The 24,568-nt window shown below is 37.4% G+C and overlaps 1 protein-coding gene across 8 annotated transcripts in view; it reads left to right on the top strand.

The window, feature by feature from the left end:
- The window catches only part of C3H2orf76 (chromosome 3 C2orf76 homolog), a 66,324-nt gene extending 41,986 nt beyond the window's left edge, over positions 1–24,338 (top strand). For 7 of the 8 annotated variants that reach the window (XM_047772115.1, XM_047772110.1, XM_047772114.1 and 4 more), the window contains 4 exons: positions 1,897–1,947; positions 8,489–8,526; positions 15,780–15,861; positions 24,108–24,338. In XM_047772115.1, the coding sequence (XP_047628071.1) occupies positions 1,897–1,947; positions 8,489–8,526; positions 15,780–15,861; positions 24,108–24,184 (248 nt within the window). In that variant the 3' untranslated portion in view covers positions 24,185–24,338. Of the gene's footprint in view, positions 1–1,896; positions 1,948–8,488; positions 8,527–15,779; positions 15,862–16,475; positions 16,551–24,107 lie in introns of all 8 variants that reach the window. The other variant, XR_007133957.1, reaches the window with a different exon arrangement.
- Positions 24,339–24,568: the final 230 nt, after the last annotated feature.

Below are 24,568 nucleotides of genomic sequence, written 5' to 3'. Positions count from 1 at the left end.
GCAAATGTACTTAAACACTTTTTCTAACTCAGATGCTTGTGGGTTTTTTTTTTGTTTTCTTTAATAGATAACATATTCGTGTGGTTTTAAGATCAAAATATAGAAAGGAATACAGTGAACAGTCTTCTTCTCACTTCTGTTCTCTGTCTGACCATTGCACCATGCCCCATCTCATGAAAGTATAAGCCAGTGCAAACATACATTCTTATTTTTTCCTCTTTTTACTCAAAAGGTAGCTTACTAAAAATAATGTTTTTATGCTTTCTTTACTCTTAACATATCTTGAGGACCTTATATTAGTAGAGAGCCTCCTCCTCCTCTTTTGCTATTTTACAGTTGAAAAATATGTTTAATTGTTTGGGCATATTTTAATTTATTTTAGCAAGTGCCCCCATTGAAGGACATTTGGATTTTTCCATGCATTTTCTGTTGCAAGCAATGCTGCATTTAGTACTTTAGTATGTATATTATTTCATATACATACACACATACACACAGGAGTGTGCAAAGTATATCTCTCTGATAAATTGTCCAAGTGAAATTGCTATTTCAAAGGGTATATGCATACGTAGTTTTGATTTTATTACTTAATTGGCCTTTGTAGGGGGTGTGGTTTAATTAATAATTAATTAAAACTAATACTAGTGTTTGGAACACTTTTTTTTTCTTCTTATGGCCGCACCTCTGCCATACGGAAGTTCCCAGGCCCAGAGTCAAATGGGAGCTGTAACTGAGGCCCACACTGCCATGGCAACACTGGGTTCCAAGCCTCGCCTGCAAACTACACTGCAACTTAGATCAACGCAGAATCCTTAACCCACTGAGCGAGACCAGCGATAGAACCCACATTCTCACGGGAATCTGAGTCACAATGGGAACTCCAAGAACACTGTTTTGTTTTTTTAAAATTAATTAATTAATTAATTTATTGTCTTTTTGCCTTTTTTAGGGCCGCTCCCATGGCATATGGAGGTTCCCAGGCTAGAGGTCGAATCAGAGCTGTAGCTGCTGGCCTATACCAGAGTCACAGCAACGCGGGATCTGAGCTGCGTCTGTGACCTACACCACAGCTCACGGCAATGCCGGATCCTTAACCCACTGAGCAAGGCCAGGGATCGAACCCGCAACCTCATGGTTCCTAGTCGGATTCATTAACCACTGAACCATGACAGGAACTCCTGTTTTATTTATTAAAAAAAATTTTTTTTATCATAGTTAATTTACAGTGTTCTGTCAATTTCTGATGTACAGCAAAGTGACTCAGTTACATATACATACACACACACACACACACACACATATATATATATACACATTCTTTTCCCATATTATCTTCTATCATTTTCTGTCCCAAGTGATTACAGTTTCCTGTGTTGTACGGCAGTGCTTGATTGCTTATCCATTCTAAATATAATAGTTTGCATCTACTAACCCCAAACTCCCTGTCCATCCCACTCCTTCCCCCTTCCCCTTGGCAACCACAAATCTGTTCTCTATGTCCATGAGTTTGTTTCTGTTCTATAGATAGGCTTATTTGTGCCATATTTTAGATTCCACAAATAAGTGATATCATATGGTGTTTGTCTTCAGGAACACTGTTTTAAAGAGAATTTTACTCTAATTTGTTTTCTTTGCCGAGTTAGTTATATGGCATGTTATCTGAATTTTGGCAAAAGTAATAAGATTTTTTTAGATCATTGGTTTACACTATTGACCAAAGACCCTCAAGGGGTTCTCAGATTCATATGCTAAATGAGCATCAACTATATAACAATGTCTCACACATGTATACTGTGTATTTAAATGTATGTAGATGATATTGTATAATAAATGCCAATTCACTTAATATTATAACTATTTGAATATTTTATAATAAAATTAATCTTTCTCTTACAGATATCCCTTTGAAGACCAGCCTGCCACCACCATTCAGAAATTATGAATATGGTACCTAATTTTTCTTATTCTTTTTTTTTTTTTTTTTTTTTTTGCTTTTTAGGGCCACACCCACAGCATATGGAAATTTCCAGGCTAGGGGTTGGAATCAAAGCTACAGCTACCGGCCTACACCACCACGATAGCAACGCAGGATCTCTGACCCACTGAGTAAGGCCAGGGATCGAACCCAAGTCCTCAGGGATACTAGTTGGATTCGTTTCCGCTGCACCATAACAGGAACTCCTCTTATTCTTTTAAGACATATATTAATATAAGTTTTTTTTCTTTTATGGCTGCACCCGTGGCATATGGAAGTTCCTTGGGCTAGAGGTCGAATTAGAACTGTAGCTGCCAGCCTATACCACAGCCACAGCAATGCTAGATCCAAACCACATCTGTGACCTACACTGCAGCTTGTGGCAATGCCAGATCCTTGGATCTTTAAGCCACCAATCGAGGCCAGAGATTGAACCTGCATCCTCATAAATACCAGTCCGATTCTTAACCCGATGAGCCACAACGGGAACTCCTATATAATTTCACATTAGATTTATGTATGTATGTATGTATGTATGTATGTGTGTATGTATGTATGTATGTATGTCTTTTTAGGGCCGCACCCGTGGCATATGGAAGTTCCCAGGCTAGGGGTCGCATCAGAGCTGCAGCTGCGGGCCTACACCACAGCCACAGCAATGCCAAATCTGAGCCACATCTGTGAACTACACATAGTTCACACCATGCTGGATCCTTAACCTGCATGGATCGAACCCACATCCTTGTGGATACTAGTTAGGTTCATTACTGCAGAGCCACAGTGGGAATTCCCACACTAGTTTTATTTTGATATGAATTTAAATTTGGTTTTCAAAAATGATTTTTCTGGAGTTCCCGTTGTGGCTCAGTGGTTAACGAATCCGACTAGGAACCATGAGGTTGGGGGTTTGATCCCTGGCCTTGCTCAGTGGGTTAAGGATCCGGCGTTGCCGTGAACTGTGGTGTAGGTCACAGACGCAGCTCAGATCCCGCGTTGCTGTGGCTCTGGTGTAGGCCAGCAGCTACAGCTCTGATTCGACCTCTAGCCTGGGAACCTCCATATGCCATGGGAGCGGCCCTAAAAAAGGCAAAAAGACAAAACAAACAAACAAAAAAAATGAGTTTACTATCTGTAAATAAAAGATAATAAGGAAGTTTATTTGGAAATATAGGAATTGCAGTATATCATTAAAGTAAATTATAATTGTGTAGGGAAGTGACCTATTTGTGAGGAATAACATGTTTGCCAAACTGTCTAAAATGAATTTCTTCATCAGGTAGGCATAAAAGGAGAAATTGATCATTAAATCAATTAGTAATTAAAAAGAAATTAAAAGAATTAAACTAGGAATTAAAAGAAGAGATTTAACATTTTAAATGACAGTAATGAGCATGTTATATAATAACTTTATATGTTGCAATTGTTGATTTTAAAATGCAGTAATAAGGCAGGAAGCTGGGTTTCATTATTCATTATAAAGATGGTATAGTTATTAACCTTCAGCATAATGACACTCAGCAAACTTTGAATTTGAGACTTCATTTGAGAATTCCAATGCATCTAATAAATATTTCTGTTAATTGGTGCATATATTTTAAAGCATAAATTTTTTATTATCTTAGATCATTTCTGGAGTGGCTTTTAATTCTGCTGCCATTTGGTAGAGCAACTTATGACCTAAAATACTTTGAAATCACAATCGTCACTGTATATATACATTTTAATATCCAGAGACTAATTGTGAGGTCACAAGGGGTATTCAAGCCAAAGTTAAAAAGGCACTGATGGAAGGAACTTTGATTTATTGGACTTAAAGAATTTGCATATGAAATATTGAGTAAGAGGAATAAAAAGCATGATTAAGTAATATTAAACTTCTCAATTCTGGCTTTTATGACTTTCAAAGTATCATGCCTTGAAATATAACCTTAAACTTGAATCAACTTACAGATTAGCATAGCTACGTATGGTTTCCCCTTTTGCCTGGTATGGGTGTGTGTTCAAACTTGTGTTCCACTTAAGTTACTTTGAAAGATAAGTTTTAGATCATGAAATCTTTAGAATATCTGATAGCTAATCATCAGGGTGGTAGATAATGTATTCCTGTCTATTTCTCCTTTATGTCTGTTAATATTTGTTTTATGTATTTGGGTACTCCTATATTGGGTGCATATATGTTAATGAGTATAATATCTTCTTCTTGCATTGATCCTTTTATCCATTTATATAGTGTACTTCTTTCTGTACGGCCTTTGTTTTTCTTCTTTTTGTCCACATCCAGGTTATGTGGAAGTTCCTGGGCCAGGAATCACCTATGCCACAGATGTGGTAATGCTGGATTTTTAACCCACTGCACGTCAGGCTGGGGATTGAACCCTTGCTGCCACAGAGACAACACCAGATCCTTATGCCATTGCGCCACAGTCGGAACTTATTATGGCCTTCATTGTAAAGTCTATTTTGTCTGATATGAGTATTGCTGCTCCTACTTTCTTGTCATTTTTGTTTGCATGAAATTTTTTTCCCATCTCCTCACTTTCAATCTATGTGTGTCCTTCGCCCTAAAGTAGGTCTCTTGTAGGCAGCATATTGTAGGCTCTTGTTTTATTATCCATTCTGTTACTCTGTGTCTTTCGATTGGAGCATTTAGTACATTGACATTTAAAGTAATTATCAATAGATGTGTATTTATTGCCACTTTAAGCCTTGTGTTCTGGCTGATTTTGTATGTCTTCTTTTTCTTTTTCCATGGTGGTAATGTACCTTTCACACAGCTAATTAACACCATTTTGCCTTAGTATTTCTATACTACTCTGGTGAAGTAGCAAGAAAAATGAATATGTTTATCTGTGAAGAAATTAGAGAACCACCATGGTTTTGATAGACTTAAGGTGATTCTCTATGCATTTGTCTCTTTAACAATCTGCCAATTTGTGTTTGATAAGGAGGGCTGAAATGTTACTTTTTCACCTGTCCTTTTCTTGCAGATTTGCTGCATGTTCAGTGGGACTGAACACATTGAGTGTTGGGGAGTGGAAGGGACACAGAGTCAGCTTTCTTTCTGTATTTTGTGGTTTTTTTTGGTTTTTTTTGCTTTTTAGGGCTGCACTTGCAGCATATGGAGGTTCCCAGGCTAGGGGTCTAATTGGAGCTGCAGCTGCTGGCCTACACCACAGCCACAGTAATGCCAGATCCTAGCCACATCTGCTACCTGCCCCACAGCTCACAGAAACACCGGATTCTTTATCCCCTGAGTGAGACCAGGGATTGAACCTGTGACCTCATGGTTACTAGTCAGATTTGTTTCCGCTGCACCACACGGGAACTCCAGAGTCAGATTTCATTTTTGTTGGTTATCATCTCTATGCCATTGGATAAAAGGTCCAGCTCTCTGCCAGACCAGCAGAAGTAAGATTTCTCTCTCAGAGCCTTGCCTCCCAATTAATTGGCATCTACATCTATTATTGATTTACCCTGACCAGACATTGTGTTCCTAAAGAAGAGGGGATGTTGTCTTATTCTTAAATCCATATTGTCTAGGTATTTATTGTACATGTGTGCAGTAAATGTTGGCTGTTGTACAGTGAGGGGCTGCTAATCCTGTTTGTTTCATAAGGTCATGTGAGATTAGATTAAGCAATGTACATGTGAACAAATTAAATACTCTGTGAGCATAAAATCTGGTTTTTACTTTTATAAGGTTACTTTTCTCAAGGAATTTACATTAAGGATACAAGACCCACAGAAGCTGTTTCTGTTAATAGTAAAGATTTGTTTTTAAGTGTACAAAATGATTTAATAAAGAAGGGGATATTAATATACTACCTTTTGCTAGCTTGTCATTTCTCCTTTTTTACCTTCTTCCCAAGTCTAGCAGATTTCTGTTAGAAAAATCTGGTGAACATCTCTATTCAAAGTATTTCTTTTTCTGCTAGAAACCGTGGCCCCCTGGAGTTGCCATTGTGGCTCACTGGTTAAGGACCCGATGACTCCATGAGAATGCAGGTTTGATCCCTGGCCTCGCTCAGTGGATTATGTATCCAGTGCTGCTGGAGGCCAGGGGTGGAACCCGAATCCTCATAGATACTAGTGGGATTTGTTTCCGATGAGCCACAATGGGAACTCCTGTTTTTTTTCTTTCTTTTTCTTTTTTTTTTAAATAGATCCTTTCATTTCATTTCATTGTTGGAATTCCTTGTTGAATCAAACAGCATGATTGATAGAAATAATTTTAGTTTAAGGTTAAGTGTTTATTCAGATATAATAATGCATGTAATCATAATATGTTAATTAAATAGTTAAATAAAACTGAGTGTAAAATTGGAAACGTTCTGAATTTAAACCTGTTGAATGCTATGCCTGTTATATAATTAAGAGCTGATTATTGCAGAGTTAGAAACACCCAATGTAGAGAAACTACTTATTGGAAAAGCGCAGTGTAGCCTGACTTAAAGATAAACAAATTAGGAGTTCCTGCTGTGATACAACAGGATTGCAGTGCTTCTGCAGTGCCAGGACACAGGTTCGATCCCCAGCCCAGCATAGTGGGTTAAAGGATCTGGCATTGCCACAGTGCAGTGTAGGTTGCAACTATGGCTCTGATCTGATTCTAGGCCCTGGAACTCCGTATGCCAGGGGCAGACAAGAAAAGAAAAGGAAAGAGAAAAGTAAACAAATTAAGGCATGAGGGATTGAATAAAGCAAATTAGATGGTATATATCTGTTTAGAATTTGAAAACCAGGAGGTAAAATATTGGTAGTCTTTGGGTATTTGCAGCCTTGCTCATATTACCAGTTATCTTTGATAGTGCTTGAATGCAGAGAATGGTAACAGCTTCTTGGTATGATCATTTGACCTCCTATCACTGAATTTATTCTGAGAGATTAGTAGATTTTTTGGAACTGATTTTGTTAATATCTATCTTAAGACAAACTTTTTTTTTTTTCACATTATTTGCTAATCCGAGCATTTATTGAGGTCAACAAACAGAATAATGTAGTTTACCTGTCTTTCTTTTTTTTCCCCTTTGGCCACAGTACTGCATATGTAAGTTCCCAGGGATTGAACCTGAGTCACAGCAGTGACAACACTAGATCTTTAACCCACTGAGCCACCAGGGAACTCCCACCTGTCTTCTTTCTAAGAGAAAATGTGCTGAGTTGACTTCAGGTTATGGTACAAATATAATTGTGTGTGTTAAAAGTCCAAGGCTTTAATTTTTTTTTATTTTGTTCTGACCTATTTACTTATTTATTTTGAATATGCAGGAATTTTTTCTTTATATATTTATTTATTTATTTATGATTTTTATGTTTTCTCTTATAGTTGGTTTTCAGTTTTCTGTCAATTTTCTACTGCAAGGCAAAGTGACCTAGTCATACATACATATATACATTCTTCTTCTCATATTATCCTCCATCATGCTCCATCACAAATGACTAGATATAGTTCCCAGTGCTACCCAACAGGATTTCATTGCTTATCCATTCCAAAGGCAGTAGTAGTTTACATCTATTAACCCCAGATTCCCAGTCCATCCCACTTCTTCCCCCTCCCTCTTGACAACTAGATGTCTGTTCTCTAAGTCTATGAGTTTCTTTTCTGTGGGAAGGATTATTGGTGCCATTATTAGATTCCAGATATAAGTGAAATCATATGGTATTTGTCTTTCTCTTTCTCACTTCACTTAGTATGAGAGTTTCTCATTCCATCCATGTTGCTGCAAATGGCATTTTCTATGGCTGAGTAGTATTCCATTGTCTTAATCCATTCATCTGTTGATGGACATTTAGGTTGTTTCTACTTCTTGGCTATTGTAAATAGTGCTGCAGTGAACATATGGTGCATGTGTCTTTTTCAAGGAAAGTTTTGTCTGGATATATGCCCAAGAGTGGGGTTGCTGGGTCATATGGTAGTTCTATATTTAGTTTTCTTTTTCTTTCTTTTTTTTTGGGGGGGGCCGCACCCATGGCATATGGAAGGTCCCAGGCTAGGGGTCGAAATAGAGCTTCAGCCACTGGCCTATGCCACATCTACACTGGATCCGAGACACATCTGGGACCTACACTGCAGCTCATGGCAGTGCTGGATCCTTAACCCATGTAGCAAGGCCAGGGATCGAACCCATGCCCTCATGATGCTAGTTGGGTTCATTAACTGCTGAGCCACAATGGAACTCCCTATATGTAATTTTCTGAGGTACCTCCATACTGTTTTCCATAGTGGTTGTACCAGTTTACATTCCCACCAACAGTGTAGGAGGGTTCCCTTTTCTCCACACCCTCTCCAGCATTTGTTATTTGTATAAAGTCCAAGGCTTTTAAATATCTTTTTACAGTGATCTTTAATTTTAATGGTATGCAAATGAAATTTTACTGTGTACTAGATTTTTAAGAGAACCTGATCATAAGGCAAGGACTTCATAGCTGCTACCTCCCCCCCTCTCACTTTAATAGTTTGAAATGAAGTTTTAGAATACTTTTAGTAAAAAGACAACTTTTTTTTTCTTTCAGATAAACTAAAGATTGTTCATCAAGCACATAAATCAAAGGTACGTTTCATATATACAGTATCTGGCACATAGCAAGTAATCAGTTTCTGTTGACTTGGTGAATAAATGATCACATGTACTTCTAAACTATTTTCCATTATAATAGCATTTTTTATTTTGTGGGTACCCTTTTTATAGTCCTACTTTTCCATTAATGGAAAAATAAACTTCTAAGTCATATCCAGGTTAGTAGTAGATCCTTTCAAAAAAGTGTTAATTTTTAAAAAGCAGACATGTTATATATCAAGCAAATGTATAACATAAAATAATTATAAAACTTTGTAAAGTAAATTGACTACCTATAAAGGTAGTCACATATTATCTGGCAGTCAGATTTCTTTGATTTTCTTAATTCTGTATGAGAAGAAGAGAGCCAAAAGCAAATGAAAATAATATTTTTTTCTGATTTCACTCCTGTGTGTGTAAGAGAAGGCCCAGGACTGTGGCTCTCGGGAACAAGTCTACTGGTTCGACAGAGGGCAGTCCTTATGTTGTCTTGCCTGCCCCAAGTAATGTGTTTATAGTATGTTTACATTTCTGTTTTCTTACTGTTTTGGAGTAATGTTTTTATGAAGCCATAACCAAAGGTTTTTTATTTCATTTTTTGGTTTTTGTCTTTTTTTTTTTTTTTTTTCCTTTAGGGCCATGCCTACAGCATATGGAAGTTCCTAGGCCTAGGGGTCAAATCGGAGCTACAGCTGCCAGCCTACACCACAGCCACAGCAAAGTGAGATCTGAGCCATGTTTGCAACTTACACCACAGCTCATGGCAATGCCGGATCCTTAACCCACTGAGTGAGGCCAGGGATGGAACCTGCGTCCTCATGGACACTATTCAGGTTCGTTACTGCTGAGACATAATGGGAACTCCCACAAACAAAGGTTTGCTTCTCATACAGATAGATTAGAGTGAACTTTTTTTCTTGAATCTAAGTGACCTTATATAGACTCATTAAAACAGTAGTCTTTTCTATTATACAGACCACTCAAGGACAAGGAACTGTATCTTATTCTTCATATCCCCCATGGCTAGCACAATGCCTCATTCATAAGAGTGTTTCCATAACAATTTTTAAAGGAAATATTTCTTTATGAATTCATTTAATTTCATTCTCTTCTCTAGTCATAGAGGCCTTCTATAAACCCAATCAGCTTTCAAATAAATATACCAAAAGATCATAAAAAAGATAGCATGAGGGTTTGTCTGTTGACTGTGAGCTAATACTTTTTTTTTCCTGTAGCTTTAAACAATACACATCTACTCTCTTATAGTTCTGGAGTCAGAAATTTGGAATCAGTTTCCCTGGGCTAAAATAAAGCTGGTTCTTTTCAGTTACTTTCTTTTTTTTTTTTTTTAAATACAAAGGATTTTATATATACAAATTTGATAATATCCATTGTCAAACACTTTAAAATTTAGTTTTAGTGCTTAGGGTGCGGGAGGGGGGGTGTGGTGTGGTATTTGTACTTTGTGTATACACTAGAATTGTATCTAGCTGCAGACTTCATCCATCTTTTCTTCTCCAAACCAGTAGTGTTTACACTTGTCCCTAAAATGTAGAGCATAGGAAGCTTGGTCTTAATGTAGAAGGGAAATATATAAAATGAAGTTGAAATGAAAAACTATGCACTTTGAAAATGTTGTCCTTCTCTATTCAGTGTTGCATTTTTACATCTTTGGCCTTGTTCATATGCTAATGTTTCCTAGAAGGAATAATAAGTAAATTATTCCTTTATCCTAATGAACCTAGTTCATAATATTCAAGTAATCAGTATTATGACATTTTTAAAAATTAGGAAATTTTCCTGTTATAGTTGGAAATATCTTAGAACTGTGTCTTATATTTAAAACATATGTTCCAGCTTGGCATATTAGCATTGTAAAATTAGAGCCTGTTTTTCTACTGAACAATGTATTTACTTAAAGGAGGATTTCCAAAACAAATTAAATCACTTAGAATGTTTGAACTTTCTTCTAAACCACAACAATTCTGGTTAAATATAGACTACATACCCCTGGGATGGTTCTTCCAGTTTCCTCTTTAACTTGTATAAGGAAAGGGATCAATATATTTTTATAGATATAATTTGAAGACTTAAAATTTTTACCCACATGTCCTCATCTATGCCTTTTCCAGCTACCAGACATTTTTCTCATTTCCCTGTATGCATTCTACTCATTTTCAGGGCCTGTAAGCATTACTAGCTTACTCTGTCAGTTTTCCAACCCAGATGCAATATTAGTCTCCTTCTTTGGCCAAAGGAGAGACCTCCAAATAAGTCCTGTGTCTTAATAAACTTGTTCGTAGGAGTTCCCGTCATGACGCAGCAGAAACAAATCCAACTAGGAACCATGAGGTTTCAGGTTCAATCCCTGGCCTTGCTCAGTGGGTTAAGGATCCTGTGTTGCTGTGAGCTGTGGTGTAGGTTGCAGGTGTGGTTCGGATCCTGTGTTGCTGGCTGTGGTTAGGCCAGCAGCTGTAGCTCCAATCGGACCCCGAATGGGAACCTCCATATGCCGCAAGTGTGGCCCTAAAAAGCAAAAAACAAAAAAACAAAAAAAACTTGTTCATAAAAGACGCTTTGCCCATTTCCCCAGTCTTCTAGGTTTAAAGACTTTCTCAATGACAGTTACCAGGTATCCACAGAAATTTCTTGCCATCACCACAATAAAAAGGTGACTAGATACCTTCCTATCAGAGCCTCCTGTTTGAATGAATCAATAGTATGTACAGTGCAAATAATTACCATGATATGATTTATGTTTATCAAGAGAATGTATTTGTGTATGTGTGTATGTATTATCAATGTAATCAGTAGGCTACTTGTAAAGTCAAAATAACTCCTATCAAAAAGATTTGAAATAAAACCCCTAATTTCTGTCTTGTATTTTGTGAGTTTAGAAACCAGATAGCTGTCCTTATTGAAAGATTATGAAAGGAAGAAATCACACTCTGGAATAAACTTTTAAGAAATGTGCAAGATCTTTAAGAAGAAAACATTAAAATGCCAGTGAGGGTATTCAGTTGTCCTGACTCATTAAACTAAACTCCTCTTAAGATCTATGCATTTTCTTTATGAAGGTGTCAGTTCTCTTGTGTTTAATTTACAAATTTAATGCTACCCCAATAAAATTATAATAACAGTTGTGTGTATATATGTATTTGTAATCATATATATGCTGCAGAAACTGGTTATAAAAGTAACATGCAAAAAATAAGTAACGAAGAATAGTCAGGAAAAAGAGAAATCAGAGTGACTTGGAGTTCCTGTCATGGCTCAGTGGAAATGAATCTGACTAGTATCCATGAGGATGCATGTTTGATCTCTGGCCTTGCTTAGTGGGTTAAGAATACAGCGTTGCCGTGAGGTGTGGTGTAGGTTCGATGCGGCTCAGATCTGGTGGTATTGTGGCTGTGCTGTAGGCCAGTGGCTATAGCTCCAGTTTGACCCTTAGCCTGGGAATTTTCATGTGCCACAGGTGCAACTCTAAAAAGACCAAAAAAAAAAAAAAAAAAAAAGAAAAGAAATAAGAGTGACTAACTCTCATATATTAATATATAAAACTTAGTAATTAAAATAGTGTGCTTCTGTAACATGAACCATTACTTCAATGTCACAGAATTAGAAGTCCAGAAATAGACCTAGTTTTGTATAGGAATTTAGTATATAGTAAATATTATATTTCAAATTTACGGAGAATTAATAAATGTTTTTGTAACAACTGGAGAGACAACTAGAAAACAGTTAAATTGAATCCGTGTCTTTTTCTTTTTTTTTCTTTTTTTTAATTTTTTTTTGGTCTTTTTTGTCGTTTTGTCTGTTGTTGTTGTTGTTGTTGCTATTTCTTGGGCCGCTCCCGCGGCATATGGAGATTCCCAGGCTAGGGGTTGAATCGGAGCTGTAGCCACCGGCCTACACCAGAGCCACAGCAACGCGGGATCCGAGCCGCGTCTGCAACCTACACCACAGCTCACGGCAACGCCGGATCGTTAACCCACTGAGCAAGGGCAGGGATTGAACCCGCAACCTCATGGTTCCTAGTCGGATTCGTTAACCACTGCGCCACTGACGGGAACTCCCATATCTTTTTCTTTATGCCAGAACAAATACCCATTGGATTAATGACTTAAGGGTGAAAATGAAACCCATAGATGAGGAAAGAGATGAAATAAATTAACACGAGTGGATAATTTGTTCAAGCTGGGTGATGGGTACATGGAGAGTTCATTGTACTGTTCTGCATACATTGTATGTTTGAAATTTTCTGTGATTAAAAGTTTAAAAGATAAAGTTAATTAAAATATTTGATGTAGGAATTCCTGCTGTGGTGCTGTGGGTTAAGGATCCAACTGCAGCAGCTCGTGTTGCTGTGAAGGCACAGGTTCAATCCCCAGCCCAGGACAGTGGGTTAAAGATCTGGTATTGCTGCAGCTGTGGTGTAGGTGGAAACTATGGCTCAGACTTGATCCCTGGCCTGGGAACTCCCATATATTGTGGGTGTGGCCCAAAAAAGAAAGAAAAAAAAAATTTTTTTTGATGTAAACATGAAACTTAAAAAATAATCTTAGTCTAAGTAGGCTGGAAAAGTAAAAGATTGATACATTTTACCTTATTAATTTATTTAATTCAGAAGGTTACCACCTTTTAAAAAAAAAACAAAAAAAAACCACGATAAGAAAAATGGGAAGTCCCCATTGCGGTTTAGCGGTAATGAGCCCAACTAGTAACTATGAAGATGTGGGTTCTATCCCTGGCCTTGCTCAGTGGGTTAAAGGATCTGGCATTGGCGTGAACTGTTGTATAGGTTGCAGATGTGGCTCAGATCTGGTGTTGCTGTGGCTGTGGCATAGGCTGGCAGCTGTAGCTTCGATTAGACCCCTAGCCAGGGAACTTCCATATGCTGCAGGTATGACCCTAAAAAAGCACGCAAGCACACACACACACACACACACACACACACACACACACACACACACAAGAAAAGAAAAGAAAAGAAAAATGAGCAATGAAGGATAACTGGGAGAAAATTCTCTAACTTATAGAAAAGGCCTAATTTTCTTAGAATATGATGATATTCTACAATTCCATTTAAAAAATTATTCTACAAGTCCATTAAAAAATAGAAAATACAACTTTACTCAAAATAAAATAAATACAAATTAAGACTCTATTCATCTATATCTGCTAGACTGGCAGAGAGGAAAAGATTTTGATAACGCTGTGTCAGAGAGGGTATGGGAAACAGGCCCCTCAGTGATGGGCTGCGTTGGTATAAATGGATACTGCTGCTTTGGAGAGTCATTTGGCAGTATCTGGCAAAATAAAAATTGCATTTACTCTCTGACCCAACAGTTTGACTTCTAGGAATTTATCTTGCAGATAAAACTTTTACATATGTAAAATGATACATATACAAGGATATTTGTTGCAGGATTGTTTATGGTAGGAAGAGATATGGAAGCAGTCTAAATATTCATCTATATGGGGAGAGAAAGAGGGAGAGAGGGAGAAAGAATCCCTTCACTGGAACATGCTACAACCTTGATAAATTGTGAGGCAGGTCTTAAACTGATTTTGAGTGATTTTAAACTACATTTTAAGAGAAAAATGTAAGGTGTTGGAACACAGCATATACTATGTAATGATTTGTGTGAAAAAGTTTACATATAATCCCTGCCTGCATGTACACATACAGAGACGACCTCTGGGAGAGTACACGAAATTAATATAAGTTCTCAGCAGAACTAGAGAGCTGATGGATGGAGTTGAGAGGAGACTGACTGACTTCTTACTCTGTCCATGTGTACTTAGAGAATTTTTTTGTGTGTGTCTTTTTAGGGCTGCAGCTGCAGCATATGAAAGTTCCCAGGCTTGGGGTTGAATTGGAGCTGCAGCTGCTGGCCTATACCACAGCCACAGCAACATCAGATGTGAGCCATGTCTTTGACCTACACCTCAGCTCATGGCAACACCAGATCCTTAACCCACTGAGCGAGGCCAGGTATCAAACCCATATCCTCATGGATACTAGTTGGGTTTGTTATCACTGAGCCACAATGGGAACTCCTACCTAGGGAATTTTACATTGTGAGTATTACCTATTCTAAAATGATTTTTTTTTTTTTGGCCACCTCCGTGACATATGGGCCAGGTGTGGAATTCAAACCAGAGCTGCAGCCTGCGCCACTGTGTCAAGCTGGGGATCAAACCAACGACTCCACAGAGACAGCCGGATCATTAGCCTTCTGTGCCACAGAGGGAACTCCTAAAACAATTTTTTTTTTTAGTAATTTTTTTTTTCCTTTTTAATCTGTGTCCTTTGGAGTTCTAGCCCCTGCACTCTCTAGTGAGTGAAGTTGTGGACCATGGAGCTGCCTTCTGTTGAGCCTCCCTTTCAGCCATATTCCAGAAAGAGAATCTGTTGCTAAAAGGACTGTGTTCTGGTTGATGAGTGGGACTGGGTGCCCAACTAGTCCTCACTGCTAGGTGCTGCTCAGGGGAAGATAGCAGCCCTTTTGTATTTATGATATTTAATTGTGTTTGTGAAGAGCATTGACGAGCAAACTCATCTACCCCTACCCCAAATCCCATGAGAAATGTTAGTTAACATGACATGGGACCAAGTGTGTGTTAGCTAGGGCAATGCTTTTAGGTATGCCATCTTCAAGCTGTCCAGGCAAACTTGCTTCTCTCAGAAGTCAGACAGTTCAGAGCTGGAACCTCGGTACCCTGGCTGACTAGCCCTGTACTCTAGGCCTGTATCTTAGCCTCTCTAATTCTTCCTGGATTATTGTGAGGATGAGGTGATGATGATGTGATGACAACAGAACAATGACAGCTAAGGTAGTGCTCCCTCTGTGACTGATACTGTGCCGAGGGTTTTATATGCTTCATCTCTTTCCACCCTCACCACAGGGCAATAAGATGCAAATCCCCCCCCCCCTTAAATAAATGAGCACACTGAATCTAAAAGAGGTTATGTAGTTTGTTGAGACTACACAGCTGGATATTATTGGAACCTAAATTTTAACCCAGCTCCAGCTCCAAAGCTCCATGCTATAGCACTGTCTTCTCAGTGCGTGTACATTTAGTAGGTACTCACTGTGTATCTGTTCACTTCCCTCCCTACAGGGATGGGCAGAACGTGACTGAGATCATTGCTGTGACCCTAATTCAGTGTCCTTGAGGAATCTTACCAAATATGAAACACATATAAGTACTAGTAAAATGCAGATTTTCTTTCTTTCTAGACAAATGAACTTGTGTTAAGTTTGGAAGATGATGACAAACTCCTTTTAAAAGAAGACAGCACCCTGAAAGCAGCTGGAATCGGTAAGAAAGAGTGCATGTGCCGTGTAGAGCTGGAGGGGCACTGGCTTTTTCAGCTGGTATGGTGATGCCTGGCTGATTATATTTGGATAAACTTACAGCAAAGTAAATGATACCCTTGGTGCTCTTTACACTACTTGATAATTATTCAGAGGAGGATGAGAATGATGTACATTCACATCCTTTGACTGAGGGCAGCAGATATCTGCTCTCCAAATGTTCAGAATGCAAATAGTTCTTTCCAGAAGTTATGCTCAGAATTCTGCTGAGGGTTATTTTAAGTGATTGACAGGTTATTACTCATTTAATAACCTACTCACTCTTATCAGCATCATTTGAGCTGATGGTTTGAGAGAAGTGGGCCTGGTAGAACTAATGTGGAATAATGAAGTGAGATGTTTGTATAATATGCAGCATGGTTTCTGAGTCATACAGGTCACTCTGGGCCAACCAAGTCATGGGATTTCAAATAGGAGCTTAGTGTGTACAATTGAAAACCTGCCTGATTTAGCCTTTCAACTTGGAATATGCTTCTAGTTTTATTTTGAGAAATGCTATGTGACATGTTTTGTGACCATTAGATGTCACTCTAATTCTACTTTTATGTACACTTACAGACTATGTGGAGGCAGGATGAAGATTTTGAGACATCTGAGCAGCTGAAGGCATTATGCCTCAGATATACCTTTGTGGTCAGTGACTCTAAATAGCACAAAATCACACCTACTTTCTAATTTTTCATGTGCACTGGTTAAGGAGAACTCTAAGGTTCATAAGGTCCATGTTAGGAAGCCTTACATTTTTTTGGACAGACGTTTTATTGAGTTATTATAGTCACATGTGTCAGGAATTCATTTTTAAATGATAATGTGGCTAAAGTGAGTTTCTGACATACCTTCCAACTTAATAGGATTTTAAATAACCTTGTTATGTAATCTTAGACTTGTTTTCTGTGTTTAAGTCTATACTATTGGTTAGATTTAGTGTCTTTCCATATTGTGAATTCATAAGACCGATTGCTGTTATTTGAAAAAACAATTTATTTCTTCAATTACTATCATATTATTATAGCAGTTGGTTAACAACTGCTTGTTAAGCAGAGAACTATACTGAGTATAATAGAATGGTCTTGATATAGGAATTAACAGCTCCATAGAAAAGACTGGGAAATCAGAATTCCCATCATAGTGCAGGGGAAACGAATCTGACTAGTAACCATAAGGATTCAGGTTCGATCCCTGGCCTCGCTCAGTGGGTTAAGGATCCAATGTTGCTGTGAGCTGTGGTGTAGGTCGCAGACGCGGCTTGGACCTGGCGTTGCTGTGGCTGTGGCTGTGGCTTAGGCTGGCAGCTGTAGCTCCTATTCGACTCCTAGCTTTGAAATTTCCATATGCCTTGGGTGCAGACCTAAATAAAACAAAACAAAAACATGAAAAAAATGGGGAAATAAAAAAAAACAGCTGAAAAAAAATATTTCACAGAATGATAAAAGTTTAACATCTCATATAAGTGGGGAAAAGAATGGATTATCCAGAAAAATGATGTTTGGCCTTTTGCCAAAACATTCAGGAAAATAAAATTCAATTCTTTTTCTTTTATTAAATTGGTTGACCTCAAGTGGAAGCTCCAGGGCCAGATTTCAAACCAGAGCTGAAACAGTGACAGGGCTGCATAGTTATGCTGTAGGCCACAAAGGAATTCCAAAATTTAAATTCTTATTTCAGTCTCTATTTCAAAATAAATTCTGAATGAATTAAATGTGAAAAAAAAAAAGTTGTTTAGGAGTTCCCACTGTGGTGCAGTTAGTTAAGGACCTGACTACAGCAGTTCAGGTCGCTGAAGAGGCACGGGTTCAATCCCCAGCCCAGCACCATGGGTTAAGGATCTGGTGTTGCTGCAGCTGTGATGTGGGTCGCAGCTGTGGCTCAGATGTGATCCCTGGCCCAGGAACTTTCATATGCTGTGGGTGCGGCTGAAAAAGAAAAAAAAAAGTAAGTAAAATGTAGCTCAATAGTTTTCTAATCTTGGGGAGAAGAGCTTTCCAAGCATGATCTTGAAGGCAGAAGCCATAAAGCAGGTAGAAATGATAGATTTGACCACATAAACAGGAGATATATGTAATAGGTTAAGGGTCTGGTGTTGTCCCTGCTGTGACTGGGGTCACTGCTGTGGTGTGGGTTCAGTCCCTGGCTTTGGAACTTCCCCATGCTGCAGGCACATCCAAAAAAGAAGGAATAAACTATAAAAAAATTAAAAAGTTATTAGCTTGACTTTATGAAAAGTTCTTATAACTAGTATAAAAAATAAATTCTGCTGATAGAGGAAATAGCTAACATAAAAAATAGTTCAGCTTTATTAGTAATGAAGGAAATGTACCTGAAAATAGATACTGTTTGGTGTAGTGTGCTACTTTGGTAGTTAAGAATTAGAGGCTGGAGTCAGAGTGCTTGGGTTCACGACGTGACTGCCACTTACCATCCCGGTGATCTTTGGCAATCATTTTAGATGAGCAGATGTAAAGAGCAGTGGCAGTAGCTGAGGGAGCGTTAGGAAGTGGATGTTCTCTTCTGCCAGTTTTGGGAAGAGGTGTAACCTTTAACTTTCTGTGGGACAATTTGACCAATAAGTCTTTCTTGAAGTTAATTTTCTGTTGAATCTATTACCAAACCAGTAGGGATGTGCTTCCTCAACTATGTGACTCCCCTGAGGTTGTGTTAACGCCTTCAGAAGGGCGGTGGTGTTATCTCTCATCTTCCCTGTTTGGAAATTATTGATGTAGAGCTTCATTTATTGAATGGAAATAGACTATATTGTGTGCTACTATTACTATTTTTAAATGTACATATTACATGGGTGCATCTGTTTATAGAGAAAAGATGATATACTAAAACTAGAAATGGTTTCACTAGATAGTGACATTGCCAGCAATTGATTTCCCCCCCCTTCTCTGTATTATCTAATTGTTCTTGTAATTTCAGGTTTTTTCTACAATTTATATGCATTGCTTGTAAATTAAGGACCTGATTTTAAGAAATAAACTCCTAAATTCGGAGAAAATTGGTTTAAATGAAGGCTGTGCATTTGGCTTGCTTTGTGGCCACCTGGAAGCCATTTAGTCTCTGAACTACTTTTATATATCAAACCTATTTCAGAGGGTTGTCATAGGGGTGAGTAAAAGAATATATATCAAAACATCTGCAGCAGTGCATGTAAAGGCCCTCAAAAATACTTAGTTTATTTGGAAACCGTTTTGAAGAAGGCAGTTGGCACATGTTTTGAATTTGTTAAAACATCCAGTTGTTGGTTTAATTGTCATTAATTTTAGACTTATGTAACAAACCACATATAAAGGTATACATCAAATCCCTCTTTTTGTCATTGTTTTAAGGCCATAGATCTTTGATTAGAATCAGATCCTTTTTGTGGGTTCTCCACTGGCTTTAGGGTGGTACTTGAAACTGCTCTCCTGCCTTGGCCAGTGTGCAGCCCTGGTCCAGGGTGACTCTGGTCCCTGTGGGGAGTGATCCCCTCTCCTGCATATTCCCTTTTGTTGCCCAGAGCAGTTTTGCTGTACCCTGGAGAAGAAGCCACAGTTATTACACACAGGAAGGAGTTGATGGTCCTTGGAGAGCAACACAAAATTCTAAGTGGGAGCAGAGAATTATAAAAGTGATACCTGAAGTATGTGATTTTTCTAGGGAATTTTCCCTCTCTTGGTGCCATGCCCAGTTAGGTTTTTAAGAGGTTTAAGAGAAAAATTCTAAGTCATCACTCTCTCACTTTCTTACCACTTGATCTTGCTGTAGAGCTGTCACTTTTGCTATCACAGCCAGTTGCCATGGGAATAATGCCAATGTAACAAATGTATCATTATGACTTTTCTGTAAAAATCATGAAAGGAAAAGAGAGACTATGAGGAGAGGAAATTAGAGGAACAAACTTGTTTGAAGATGTCTTTTCTCACGGAGAAATTCTCTGGCCTTTTATCTGCACTGCAGATCCCAATTGTGTATTCTACATCTGACATCAGGGGAAGTTTTTGCTTGTGGATTTAGTTCTAAAATACATAAGTAAAAAGATTTGCTTTGTGGAAGCAAGAAAAAGGCTTTACCTACAATTTTTATTTATAATTTAAAGATTTTTATCTTGTTATTAACAATTATAGTTTAATGGACTCATTCCCCTAAGTAATAAATTTGCATGTTAAATATTTGGGGGGGGTGATATTTTATCTCTTTCATTTTGCTACATTTTACTCCTGTTATCCTTTGAATCTTTTCTGATTGAGGAAGGAAACTGGAGCAGGATAACTCTTCTAAAGCCAATTATGTTTTATTGGAAATATTTTAAAACAAGATACAGTGGGCCAAGCCCTAAGTGCTTATCTGTGGGAAAAGTTCGCATCAAGCCAGATCCCGTAATAATTCCCAAACTCCCTTGTGATTTGTTTTCATTTTGTGTGTCACTCCTGTTTGCAGTCTTGGTGCCCAATACCTCTCGGTTATCTTGGGTGGATGATTCATAGTGTAGGTTCCTTGGCTCCCACTCCTTTATCAGGATCATGTTTGATTGTGTTTCCTGAAGGTTTGGGTCCCTTTCCTGTTCTCTTTTGGGTACAAATATCTTGGGGGCATACATGCTTTCCTCCTTTGTTAAGCATGTTAAGATGGACTGTTCACATTAACATCCTAACAGCGATGGTTCACATTTAACATCCTTGCTAAAGTAGGTGGTGGGTTCAGGGAATTTGTCCCCCAGAGCCAGGGGGTCAGAAGGAACCTCCCAGACATGACTCTTCCCTTTTTGCCCTCCCCTCATGGTTGTAGAAACCCCAGCGTCCAGTCTATCAAAGGTTAAATTCATTTTACTCTTTGTTTTCTTTAGGATAGTTTGAAATCTTCTCTGCCAGCTTGGGAACAGATCCTCAAGCAAATATGAAATAAAAGGCATGGCAGTTGTAAACTATTTGTTGGATTGTTGACCTCCTCTGGTGAAAAGTTAGAAATATAACTAAGCTGTGAGCATGGTTTTGAATGATTTGTAATTTAGGATTTTGTGAAACTTGCAAGAATAGGATATAATCCTGGAGCAGGAGAGAGGGTGAAACTTTGTCCTTTTAGTCTCAGATTGTGGCAGAAATCACACCATGTCCCTCCTGTACCTTTTTTTTTTTTTTTTTGCCAATAGTCTGTAATTGTTATCACATTACAGTCTGCCCTGTAATGTGTTAATTCTGTGTCCTATAGTCAGGACACTTGTCTCAGTCTCTTTCCTTAGTTTCCTCAGTTGCTGAGCCTCACACGACTTTGGTCCCAACTAGTAGAAAGCTAGAGATTTAGAAACTATATAGTAAACCTTCGCTGATATGTGAGTTTATTGCAATAAGTTAGTTGAGGAGCTTAACTACATCACACTTAATTTTTCTTGAGATTTTAATTTAAAATAGGTTTTTCTTATATTTTAAACATTTAGAGTCATTAACCCGTATTTTCCTGTTCAAGGGGTATGTACCTGTGCTGTATAATGGAAACAGTATAAAATTCTTAATTATTAATTTCATGTCCAACAGTTTTGAGTGTCCTGGCTTGTGTTCATTTCATTAAACTTCAAAGTCAGTATTAAAATGATCCACAAATGTATTTGGAGGGTTCTTGATTTCATTTGATAGTAAGACAAAGGGATTGAGCTGGCAGTGTATTTATTGGATTTGAGAACGCACCTTCATTTCAGATTCACATGCCAAGGCGCTATGCACCTGAGTGCACTGCCGCCTGCAGCACATTTAATTTAGAATCAGGTGCCCTGGGGGACGGGCACATGGCAGACTTCCTGAGGGTTCTTCCGGAGCCATTTTAAATAGAATTGGGGAAACAGGAATTTAAGGGATAATTGTGGAGAAGGTGATTAAATAGAGGTCTTGAAAATCTTTTTGTAATTTGTTTTCACTTTAATTGGCAAGCATATTTGTGCTCTAAGTACATGAAATCATTCAAATATTTTTGAGTTTTATAGATTTTTTTTAAAAAGTTACATTCTATTTCTGTTTGAGAATCACATCACTAAAGTTTAAAATCGATCTTATGTCTTACTTTTGACTCTTCAGAATAACTCTTAACTTGTGTATTGTTCTGTAGTTTGTTAAAGGTGAAAAATTTTATCAACCCAGAGCATTTGAGTTTAACCCATTTGTCAGTCTAGTTTTCGTGAAAAAAATCATCTGAAAATAAAATCTTTACCTTAGATGATCTCATTTTGAGCCTATATTATATGTATTACGTAAATAATGGATTGATCTATAAGTTAATTAGACCCAAGAGAACTTGTGGTGTTAAAACAAAAATACTTTGTCAGTTCTTTCTTTATATCTGTTTATTCTGAACCTGTTATTGGTGTACTGATGATCCGTACACTGTATTAGTTTCTCAAAAGGGGTGCAGATAAATGTTAACTGCAGTAAGTGAAAATTGTAATTACAGTTCGTGTGTATTGAGCGAAGTGCTGTGTGGGCAAAGCACTGTGTAAAGTTCTGTATGTAAATAGCACATCGTGGATGAAACCTTGCATTGTGATTCTTAAGAACAGGGTGCTTTTGCTCATTCTCCATTAGGAGGATGATATTAGAATCACTTGCAAATTATGTAGGTCTACCTTTGGGCTTGCTTCCTTTCAAAAAAGGAAACCCCAAGAGCTTTTTATATAAAGGACAGATCTCAAAATATCTTCTCATTGAATATGGAATTTTTTGAAGCCCCCCTTTCAACATTTTACAGATTCTAAGTGTAGAGCCTCTTAGCCATTCTTTTAAATGATATTTTCTTATAAAATTTAACCGTACATTAACTTACTGTTTGCCCAGGGTGCCTTTGTTTATAGTCCCTCTCACTGATTCCTAATTTCTTTCTGCTCTGTCTGTCCCCCGCTCCCCCCAATCCAGGCTCATTGTGACAAGAGTTGTAACCTGATTTTTATTAAGATTAATCTTCATTTAATCTTAAAGATGTAAGATTTAGGGCTGGAATGAGAATCTGAAATTATGGGTGATTTTTATTTTTTTCTTTCAACATTTCTATATTTTCTATAAAGATCATAGGTAATTTAGGTTTGAGAAACATTAAGTTTGCTATTCTTAAAACCAGCAAAAAAAATTTTAATGAAATGTTGTGCTAAGCTCTTCAGTTTCATTCTTCTGTGATAAATTCTAATGATGAGATGAGAGCTGTAAACTAGAAGACCTGGTGGTAATCCTTGGCATCCTTCCTTATTATCCTGTTTATTTGGCTTGAAGAGTTTTACTTGTCTGTTTTTAAAGGATATGTTAATTGAGTGATCAGTATTCATTACAAATAATCTTGTCTGTTTTCTTGTCAAGATTTCTGAAGGCCCTTTCTCTCTTTCTGTAAAAGCTAAGCAGACTATATTAACTTCTGGTTTAATTTAAAAAATGAATGTGGAACTTGTTGGCATAACACCTTAAAGAATCGCATGTTTAATAATTGGAAGGCTTTCCATCAGATTTGTCTCCAGTCTGAATTAATAATGTTGCTGACTTATTGTTTTAGAAGACAGAGTCCTTGACCTGCTAGGTTGAAAGAATTGTGACTGCTCTGAACCTTTGTGGGTCCTTTAGCTGTGCTGTATCCCCTGTGAATAATTAGAGGTATTTGAAGGTATTGCGGTAGAAGCCAATTTGTGTCTTTCACTTTGCATATTGTTGAAGCCTCATGAATTAATCATAAGCAGACAAAAAATTAACTTCTTCAGACACATATTTTGATGGGTCATGAGGGAGAATGTAAAGTGATCTGTAAAATATTCTACTGATCCTCTAAGTATTAAATTATTATACCTACAGGCTAATTTCAGAGAAAAAAAGAAGAGTTTTTTCTTTTCCTCCAGTAACTGAGTAGCAAATTTGAAAAAAAAATAAAGGCTTATTATTTCTAGGACTGTTAAGAGAAGTATAAATGAGCAGTTTTATAGTTTCCTAAAAACCAGATTCTTGTGTTAATTCTTGTTTTTAATTTTTTTGGGTTATATTTCTTTTTACTTTTAAGCTAGTTGAATTCTAGAGTCTTATAACTACAACTTCGTGTTGATTTTGTGAAATGTGAAACCAAACAAATAACTCATTTTTTTTTTAACTTTAGGCGCCTAAAGCACTAAAACAAAGTAATATGGATTTCCATACTTATTTAAAATCTAGTTTTCATTAAATCTTTTTTCCATTTTCTTTTCTCTATTTTTTTCAGCCAATGAAACTGAAATTGCATTCTTCTGTGAAGAAGACTATAAGAACTACAAGGCTAATCCCATCTCATCCTGGTGAAAACCTCATGGGGCTTCCTTTTTGCATACTTGTATTAAGCTCTTTATTCCACTAGTGAGTTTTTGAAATTGATAGATAAACTGAAAAAAATTAATCCCAGGCTCTGCCATTTGATGTAAAATCTGTAAAAATAAAATGTTTTTATTTTTTTTAAGCGAAAGAAGTAGTTATTCAAAAATCACCATAGAATGTTGGTTCTTTAGTTACATAATTTGTTTCTCTAAAATTAGAGGTCATTTGGTGACTTGCATTTTGGATGATTTAAAAAGATTTTAAAACTAAGGTCATTCTGTTTATTTAGTGTTTTCTTCCGTAGATTCTAAATTAGAGCCTCTGTTACTATCTTTGGCTGGCAGGGATTCTTAGTCTCTTATGACTATGAAT

The sequence above is a fragment of the Phacochoerus africanus genome, chromosome 3 (assembly GCF_016906955.1).
Source record: "Phacochoerus africanus isolate WHEZ1 chromosome 3, ROS_Pafr_v1, whole genome shotgun sequence".
NCBI classification, from domain to species: Eukaryota; Metazoa; Chordata; class Mammalia; order Artiodactyla; family Suidae; genus Phacochoerus; species Phacochoerus africanus.
The sequence above is the reverse complement of the archived record's forward strand: the minus strand, read 5'-3'. Positions and strand labels throughout refer to the sequence as shown.